This window comes from Rhinichthys klamathensis, unplaced genomic scaffold (genome assembly GCF_029890125.1).
Source record: "Rhinichthys klamathensis goyatoka isolate OS25496 unplaced genomic scaffold, OSU_Roscu_1.1 h1tg000282l_1, whole genome shotgun sequence".
Taxonomy (NCBI): domain Eukaryota; kingdom Metazoa; phylum Chordata; class Actinopteri; order Cypriniformes; family Leuciscidae; genus Rhinichthys; species Rhinichthys klamathensis.
Window position 1 is genome coordinate 198,346 of NW_026606801.1, and position 9,155 is coordinate 207,500.

Consider the following 9,155-nt stretch of genomic DNA (forward strand, 5'->3'; position numbering starts at 1 on the left):
TTGTAATCCCACCTGAACAAGCCATTCAAGGTCTTCAGGATTACTAGAAAAGCTATAGGAAGGTGAGTTATCAGGGTTAGAGCTAAACTCTGCAGGACAGTGACCCTACAGGACAAAAGTTCTTCTTGATCTAGATGCCTCAAACTTCAAAAATATGGCAAAAGAAAAAAAAAGACGGACAAGTGAAACCCAACTGAAGACAAAATGAGCAGCAGCAAGATTGAGGTAGTGGAAAGTTTATTTACAACCAAATGGCCACAATAGAAGAGAAACCCAATATAATAACGATAGAAATCAAATGGACATTCTAATTCATCATGAAGCATGCAGACTAGGCAGAGGTATATGAAAGTCTAAAATACAAACTTTAAAACCCTGAGGAGCTCCCGGAATGTTCTGACGCTGCCCCCCCCTACTATCAACTTTAACCACAAGATACCCCTCCCCTACCGCAACTACCAAAAAATACAAAAAATAAACTTAAACTACACAGGCATTTATAGTCAAGAGCGTAAGAACCCCAATGCCCCTCCCACCCGACCCACCCACACAACAAACCCATCCCTCATATCTTCCTCCACACACAAAAATAGAGTTGAGTAAATGGTAAAGTTTAAGCACGCTCTCCACGGATTCGACGAGCCAACTGGATGTCTTTGGGCATGATGGTGACACGTTTGGCATGGATGGCGCACAAGTTAGTGTCCTCAAACAGACCCACCAGATATGCTTCGCTTGCCTCCTACAATTCAAAGGCAAAACATTATTAGGAGAGACAAAAAAAAAAAAAAAAGTATTAGGTCAGTGGATCTCAACCAGGAGAGCCTCAAACTAAATTAAAATGAGCTAAAACAACTAAAAATCTAAATATTTGGTTATTTTAATAAATATACATCTTTGTAGTTATGCCAAGCCCTAAAATATTTTATTGGGTAGAAATGGAGTACAGGGGGCGGTCAAAAAGTGGACAAAAAGGTTTCGATCTGCTGCATTAGGTAGAGAACTACAAAACACACCTGCAGGGCACCAATGGCAGCGCTCTGGAAACGCAAGTCGGTCTTGAAATCCTGAGCAATCTCACGAACCAGACGCTGGAACGGAAGCTTGCGGATCAGCAACTCGGTGGACTTCTGGTACCGACGGATCTCACGAAGAGCCACAGTTCCTGGACTAGGGGGAAAGGCAGAAAAAAATGCATTTAGTAGCTGTTGGGATTTAAAAAAATGCAAAGTACCATTATACACACATTACGCAATATGCATGTAAAAAATTATATGCAATTGACATGTACATAATATGCACTATATACATAAAGCATACATGCATATACAAACAATATATTACACAATGCATGCAAGTGTATAATAAATGAATAATCATGAAACACATGTGAATAAACGTACATGCATAAAAATGTTTACATATACAAACACGTGCATGTATAAACAACTTGTGTTTCTCACCGGTATCTGTGGGGCTTCTTGACTCCACCTGTAGACGGCGCACTCTTCCTGGCCGCTTTGGTGGCCAGCTGCTTCCTGGGGGCTTTACCACCGGTGGATTTACGGGCAGTCTGTTTAGTACGTGCCATGGCACTCTAATGTAGCGGTCTAAAGAGAAACAAGAGCCGATAAGAACAGCAGCCGCGGGGGATTCCGCATGCAGTGACGTAATCAACAACAAAACTCTTTCGGTCCCGCCCATAATAAAGTCATGCAGTAAAGAACTTAATGTTTAGGAAAGGACCATAGCAAATTAGCAATACCCTATATGCTAATGTACAACTTGCTGGCGCCATTTAGGAGATCAAACATAAACGTGTACCTTAAAGCTGGCAAAATAAAAATGTATAATTTTATAAACGTAAGGATTTTAATAATTAATTTGCGTGCAGATTAATTTAGATAAATAAGGTAGAAACGCGTGTTGTAGCGAAACAATAAGCTGAACTCACAGTGGGACACTGGGTCACACACGCACACACATAACCGAGTCCCATTCAACACACACACATTGCCTGAAGGCAAAAATCTTCAACGGTAATCGGTTTCATTCAACCATTCAGCAACTAGTACTACAAATACGCCATGTCCGCTTCAATTTTAGCGAAAGAGATGAGAAACGACCGGCAAATTGAAATGTAGAAGCTCGGATTTATGCAGTAGTGAAGTCCACCATCTCAGGATGAGACACAGACACGTTTCTGCCTTTATGTGTAACATGGCGCCCAAGAACACCAATTATAGCCTTCTCTTTGTCTAACACCGACAATTCAGTAACTCCATATAAAAGTGTTTAAATGAAAAACGACACGTGTTGTTAGATTACGTACTAAAAGCACATACTTAATGTTAAAATAGCGAAAAAACTTCTAAACTAAAGCGCAAGTAAATATGAACTCACGCTCGTTAGCTTAGCTTGTTGCTACCGCGACAAAAAATGATCTAAAACCGCCGCTTGCGAATTCAAACACCGAAAACAGACTGAAAGATGGCCGGTGTTCTAAAAAATTGTATACATACGATCTTTAGTGTGTTAAATTCACGATACGATAGGTGATCTTTAGTTAAAGACCGAATGTTAACGATACTTACGATTTTTTGTTTCGGTTAATCCGTCAAACCCAAAACAAGGAACGTCGGTCACGCGCAACGCGATCTGCCCTATATTTATACAGGCACTGACGTCTGTGCGCGCGTTAAGCCACGCCCACCCAGTCTCTCATTGGCTGAAAGGCCGAGGGGGAGATTTTACCCTTCTTTAGTATTTATTTATAATAGTTATAGCGCGATTTTAATGTAATTGTTAAAACCCTTTTTCGTTTTGTTTCTGCAGATGAATTCAGATTGTTTAAACGGTTAACTGTTTCCAATGGCTTCATGACTGTTTATCAACAATCTTCGTGAAACATCGGCGTTACATGCTTTTAAAAAGCTTTTCATTTCTAGTCCTGCTGTTGTCGATTACATAACCATCTTGTAAGAACAACCGTCCCTTACGGTTCCTTTTAATAATAACTACTAAAAAATATTATTGATACATTATTGCAACAATAGTTGCCCTGAAAACAATGAAGGTAAATGCTTTTGAGATCAACTAGTTTTTTAGTGCAGTCTTTGTGTTACCATTGTAAATTATATCACGCTGCAGTAGGAACCTCTAGAATAGCGAATTTGTTATCGGCGGAACCCTTTGATTGGTGCACACATATGTGAAATGAGCCCTTTTTTTACAGTCTATGCTCATGAGTAACTAAAATTTGTAAAATTCAGAACAGAAGTAATTAACTGACTCAAACATTTCTGTTCGATTTTTGTTTTTCCTTAAGTGCTGCACACTTGATAGTTGATCGTTTGTGTATAGACTACGAATTTGGGTTTCAGAAGATTAAAACTCCAGCTATGACAGAGGAGTCAAATGGAACAGGTAAGATTTCCATAAACCATTCAAGGTGAATTTATTGAATATACGTGTAATTTTGACGACTTTTATTTTTTTATTAAACAATATGGCTTAGTAACATCCAGATAAATGCTCTCAATTTGTGTATGCTTTCCAGGAACACCCAGAATGCTGGGAAATGAGAAAAGCACGGATGGTAAGAGTGGAGAGGTGGATACTGACACAGTGCTGGACCCCAAAACAGCAGCCCAAAGCTCTGAGGCTCCTGCCAGTGTTAAAAAACACAAGAAGAAGAAGAAGAAAACAGCAGCTGACGGGAAAGACAGTCAGCAGAAAGGAATAAAAAGCACAGCTGAGGAAACATCTAAACAAGAGACCACAGAATTAGTAAGCACATACACAATTGCATGCTTTTAAAATTGAGCATGCACACATCATCAAGGACCATGTAGAAAACAAAACAAAATGTACATGATATTTACATATACTTCATATATACATTATTTATCAGTGTGTTTGCATGTATAAGCTGTGGTAAAGCAATAAATAAGTTGACTTTATAACTGTGTGTGTGTTAGACTCCTGATGAGCAGCTGAATCGAGAGCTGGACTGGTGCATCGAACAGCTCGAGCTGGGCCTGAGAACTCAAAAAACATCCAGCAAACAAAGTGAGTGTGACTGTCAACACTATAAATACAACATCTATATATATACATATACTTACACAAACTTTGGACAAAAATACTGGACTTCTATCTATGCATATGCTGCGTTCACGCCATGTCGGACTCGTAATTACTGTAATTTCGAGATTGTCGGACTGGGAATTATACGTTCCTACAGCACCACTATGAACGACCTAAATGAATCTGCAGCAGTCAGGCGGTACAGCGGTCACGTGGTACGAGTAGGTGATCTCAGAAATTCCCATCTTATGCTTGATACACATGTGTGCTCGATACACACAGTATTGTGTGCTGTCCCAGATGAAAGATGACCAATCGTGGTGATTTCTGTGTTCGTGGTTCCTAAACGATGGTCCTATATCGTACAGTGAGAGCGTTTCAAAGACGGCGTTGTCACGGTCTCGCCACCAAAGATAGTCTGCGATAATTTCCTGAGAGTATCATAAATTCAGCATGATCATCTCTGTGTGTTTGCTGCTACGACCTACGTCTACTGACTAGCCAATAAAAATGCTGCAACATGAAACGGTGTATTGATCAACGCGACATGGCGCTAAAACTTAAAACCACTTATACCTCAAGCTCTATTTACAAAATAGCATGCCAATTTGGCCTCTTTTTCCTAGCAGTGACCGCGTCCATATTCTCCTCTTTCGCTTCCTCCTCTTTTTCAGCACGCATAAAAAAACAAAATTGCCAAAGTGCGATTCATCTTGTTCTATTTGTTTACCACGAGCACATGCCGATGACGTTTTATTCTTCTATACTAACTAGTGTCGTAGCCTATGATTCAATAGTTCATAATCGTACAGTCTACATACATGTCGTACAGTGTGATTTGTAATGATCTTGTAGGATTGCTGAAATCACACAGTCTGTAGCTGGCATTACAAGATGTAAAACATGAACGCTTTTTACGGTAATTACGACATGGCGTTAACATGCCTATATGTCTCTGTTCAGGGGAAGAAGCAAGTCGTGCTCTGAAGACTTTACGAAGCTCCAAAGCTCCTTTGGTGAAGAAGAGGCAGGTAATGCGAGCGATCTCAGGAGACTACAGGAAGAAGATCGAAGAGGAAAAAGCCAGACAGTTCAAGCTCATACAGTCATGTAAGGCAGCAGCATAAATCTACATTTATATATTTATACCTTTTTTACAACAGGGGTTTTTAATCTTTTACATGCCACAAATGGACCCCCAAATATCCTTGTGTGAGGGACCCAGATATTTTCATGTATAAAGACCTAATTTAAATATTTAGTTTCTATTATGGGTTTTTATCTGTTTACTGTAGTACTGTGCTGTTAGTTATTATTTATTTCACCATTTACTGTTTATTAACTTTAACAGGGCTGTCAACTCTCAAAATACATCGAGGAGCAAAGCGGACACTGACAACTTACTGATAGAGAAGACAGAGCAGTTTACTTTTGATATAAAATACGTTTTATTATTATTTATCAAACGATAAATGTGCTCTTTAATGTGGTGTGAGAGATCGCTGTAGTGCCCATCTCTTCCTCTTTTCTATAGTTATAGCACAAAATAAACATGAACATAAGAAGGTATTCTGAAAGAAACTACAACTTATTGAAATGTCTCATGTATTCGCTCAGTCAGTGTTTCAACGCCGGAAAGACGTCAATAAAACAGCTTGTAAACAATGTAACGTAACTTTACATTTACCTCAGGAAAAGCCACTCAGTGTCCATAGTATGTTAGAAAGATTAGATAGAAATATGAACTCTAGAAAGGATCATTTTGCAAAAAACAACGCACTATATTACATTCCTTATATCACTAAAAGGTTATTATTATAACATTATTATTATAAAAACTGACTTGCAATTGTATACAAATCTGTTGTTAATAGTAAAGGGATAGTTCACCCAAAAATGAAAATTCTCTCATCATATCATCATATTTTTTCCTTGAGAAAAAATAACATGTACTGTAACCTGATATACAGTATCGAAATGAAATTGAATCTAATTGAAATCGAGATCGGAATCAAATCACAAGCTTATGAATCGTATCAAATTGTGAAATTTGTGTCAATACTATAAATCTCACTCTAAGCTGAACTCAGAAGTTGGCAGCCCTGCTTTAATAATTGTTTATTTATTTGAAGCAGTTTTGTTATTTTATTTTTTACATTAATCTATTTAGGTAATTATATATTTTTTTTATTAATTTTTTTTCACCTAAACTTGTTCACTAACCCCCCCCCCCCTGAAAACCCCCTGACCTTATGGTATAAAATTGCTGTCTCTGTCCCCATAGCAATGACCTCGGCCCGGGTCACCACTGTCTCTGAGTGCAAACCAGTGTTCCACCGGAGAGCTGAGAGGAACACACAACCCACAGACAAAACAGATCAATCTCAAGAGACGCACACCCTGCAAGGGCCCCGGGAGACAACTGAACACACAGAGACTGATCACGGCACAAAACCTTTTGTTTTCACTAAAACACATGAAGAGTTTTGCTTCAACTTCAATTTGTGACTCTACCCATTAACATCAACCAGCAGGATTTGTGCCTTAAGTAGACACGTGATACTTCTATTGCATGATTTTACTGTACATTCTTTATGAAATTCGTTAAGAATAAAATATTGCTAATCATATTTTACGTTGTACAAGCCATTGAAAACAACTAACGTTATGGAAAAAAATGCAGTTAAAGTGAATACAACCAAAGCTTTGCTCACTTTGTGTGAAAAGTTTAATACTATATATTTGTATATAATATGTATTATATATATATATATATATATATATATATATATATATAATTTATTATATGTACCCTTTTTCTTTAACAAATACTATTATATCGGCGGCAGCGTGTTGACGTAGTCTAAGATGCTATGGCAACGTATTTTAAAGGCTTAACGTTACATTAGAATTATCAGCTTATTTTAAGTGCGTAATTTCACCTCAAGTCAACGCTTTTCGTGAAAACAAACCTTTAATTTTATGTGTAAAATTCCTTTGCAGTTTATCAACAAACGTGTTGCTGTCTGAAGTCGTCAAGCACGTAAAATATCAGTGCTGGAGCAGAGGCTCATGGGATATGCAGTCCTACATTGCGCACTTGCCGTTCATACTGTATTATGGGAAACCAACAAAAGACTACAACTCCCAGTGTGCTCCATACTACATATTCAACAACACTGCCCGGTTGGAACACAAAACTTCCTTTGAGTTGCCGCTGCTGTTGTGATTTCTGATAAAAACTTTGAAAATTGCAACGTTTAATTAATTAAAGGTTTGTAAGCTTTTAAGTTTTCGGGTGCTTTATTTAGTTGCAGGGTTATGCGGTTATGGCATTAACTGTTGTTGTTGTAAAAAGTTTTCATTTACGTTACATTAAGTGTTTGGTTTAACTAAATTTTTGCATCATTACCATGCTATAAACATAATATGAATATGGATAGTAGTATGAGGTAGCATAATTGAGTTGAATTGATGCACGGAGATTAGCCCTTTAAATGTCCGAGACCAAATAACGGAATATAATTTCACTGAATAAACTGCAAATTATTTGTAGAGAGTTCAAATAAATAATAACATATACATAGTGTAAATATCAAAGCTCGTTTGCAGAGGAGTATGTCTGAACTGAGCGACGAAGCCAGCAGTGAGTCGGATCAGTTGGGCGCGAGTCTGTCCGTGTGGCTGGCGGACGGTGGAGATGCTCTGATCGGCCCGGAGGAGCTCAACGTGCCGCTGGATCTCCACACCGCCTGCTCTATCGGACAGTATGATGTGGTGACCGAATGCATTCGCAGGTAATATAGAATACGTTTGATGTTCATGCATGTTACCTAGCTGGCAGTCTTTTGACACGTTTTAGTCCAGTGTGCTTGAAGACATAGATTTCAAAGAAACAGTCCTGGTTCTCGGAACGTAAGTTTGTGGTTGTAAAAAATAAACCCAATAAAAGACATTAATTAATGTTAAAACCATAGACTGTAAAAAACACACACAAAAAACTAACAAGCAGGGATGGCTGTGTGCATACAAACGGTGCATAATAGATACATGTATGATGCACCGTTATCATGTTTCAGAAACCGATGTCACCCTGTAAAGTTACCATGCAATCAAAGCTGACCATTCTTTTTTATGGAATGTTGCAGGATTTATTATAAATGATTTTTTATATATATTTATGTGCCCTCGTAATCTTTAATCTAAATAATTCCCCTCCCTCTTGCAGCAACATTTCTTCTCTGATGACGTTTTTACTGGCGCGAGGGCGGGGCAACCTGTCACTCACATGAGATCCACCAATAGCAAACCACAACCATCCAATCAGTTCCCCCATGGACCCGCCTTAATTTGTTTTTCTCTTTCAAGAAGCCGTTTCACTCTGATAATATCACAATAGGGAAGAAAAGACGATCAAGACTTTAATCAAAATAGATTTTAAAGAAAAGGTTCTGTTGTCAGAACGTTTTTGGTTGTAAAAACAGGGTTTCTGTGGGTCTTAAAAAGTCTTAATCCTCCCTCACACAAATTAAGGCCTTAAAAAGGAAAACAAACTGGAAGACAAAAAAAATCACTTTTTTTTTGCCATGTGATCAGAAGATACAGTGATTCAAGCTACTTCTTTGTAAAATGAATTAACAAGTAATTGATATCTGTTGGAAGTTTTATTTTCAGACTCTGAAGTGTTGCTAAAACAACTCATTGTGTTTCTCCCTAGACATTTACATTTCGAGAACATATTGACGTATTGTGTTCCCTTAAAAATCTATTCCTTACATTTGATTTACTTGGTCTTAAAAATGTATTTAAAAAGTCTTAAATGTACCTTCATAAAACCTAAAGAAACCCTGAAAAAAAAAAAAAAGATTATTCCCAGAATGTTAACATTAATGTTAATACTTATATTACAGCTGTTATTCAGAATCTTTTCAGTACATACAAACAATACACTGTTATCATGTCTCAGATGCCACACTTTAAAATTTGCCCTAATAAGGTTTTCATGATATCTGATGACTCATTTACCAAACGTTACTAAATACAACAAAAAATCTTATTTACAAAAT

General features: G+C 37.7%; 3 protein-coding genes across 3 annotated transcripts in view; 2 read left to right on the forward strand and 1 right to left on the reverse strand.

Moving 5' to 3' along the window:
• Positions 1 to 220: 220 nt before the first annotated feature.
• Positions 221 to 2,708, reverse strand: h3f3d (H3 histone, family 3D). The gene is made up of 4 exons (XM_056269590.1): positions 2,595 to 2,708; positions 1,464 to 1,610; positions 1,017 to 1,170; positions 221 to 742 (listed from the first exon to the last, which is right to left on the reverse strand). The coding sequence occupies exons 2-4, from the start codon at positions 1,589 to 1,591 to the stop codon at positions 614 to 616; spliced, it is 411 nt and encodes a 136-aa protein (XP_056125565.1). The 5' UTR covers positions 1,592 to 1,610; positions 2,595 to 2,708; the 3' UTR covers positions 221 to 613.
• A 575-nt stretch (positions 2,709 to 3,283) lies between these two features.
• Positions 3,284 to 6,719, forward strand: cunh8orf33 (chromosome unknown C8orf33 homolog). The gene is made up of 5 exons (XM_056269587.1): positions 3,284 to 3,426; positions 3,560 to 3,789; positions 3,981 to 4,071; positions 5,053 to 5,199; positions 6,374 to 6,719. Exons 1-5 carry the CDS (start codon positions 3,402 to 3,404, stop codon positions 6,595 to 6,597), a joined length of 717 nt encoding a protein of 238 aa, XP_056125562.1. The 5' UTR covers positions 3,284 to 3,401; the 3' UTR covers positions 6,598 to 6,719.
• Positions 6,720 to 7,661: 942 nt separating this feature from the next.
• anks3 (ankyrin repeat and sterile alpha motif domain containing 3) overlaps positions 7,662 to 9,155 on the forward strand; it is a 12,523-nt gene continuing 11,029 nt past the window's right edge. Inside the window, exon 1 of the mRNA XM_056269592.1 lies at positions 7,662 to 7,886. Coding sequence (XP_056125567.1) covers positions 7,708 to 7,886 — 179 coding nt within the window. The 5' untranslated portion in view covers positions 7,662 to 7,707. The remainder of the gene's footprint in view (positions 7,887 to 9,155) is intronic.

Excerpts from the sequence above, each read along its gene's own strand:
- h3f3d (XM_056269590.1), bottom strand. The coding sequence starts at position 1,591 with ATGGCACGTACTAAACAGACTGCCCGTAAATCCACCGGTGGTAAAGCC. Across the intron at positions 1,171-1,463 it reads AAGAAGCCCCACAGATACCG|TCCAGGAACTGTGGCTCTTC; the intron begins GTGAGAAACACA and ends CTTTCCCCCTAG. Across the intron at positions 743-1,016 it reads CTGCCATTGGTGCCCTGCAG|GAGGCAAGCGAAGCATATCT; the intron begins GTGTGTTTTGTA and ends TTTGAATTGTAG.
- cunh8orf33 (XM_056269587.1), top strand. The coding sequence starts at position 3,402 with ATGACAGAGGAGTCAAATGGAACAG. Across the intron at positions 3,790-3,980 it reads AACAAGAGACCACAGAATTA|ACTCCTGATGAGCAGCTGAA; the intron begins GTAAGCACATAC and ends TGTGTGTGTTAG. Across the intron at positions 4,072-5,052 it reads AAAAACATCCAGCAAACAAA|GGGAAGAAGCAAGTCGTGCT; the intron begins GTGAGTGTGACT and ends GTCTCTGTTCAG.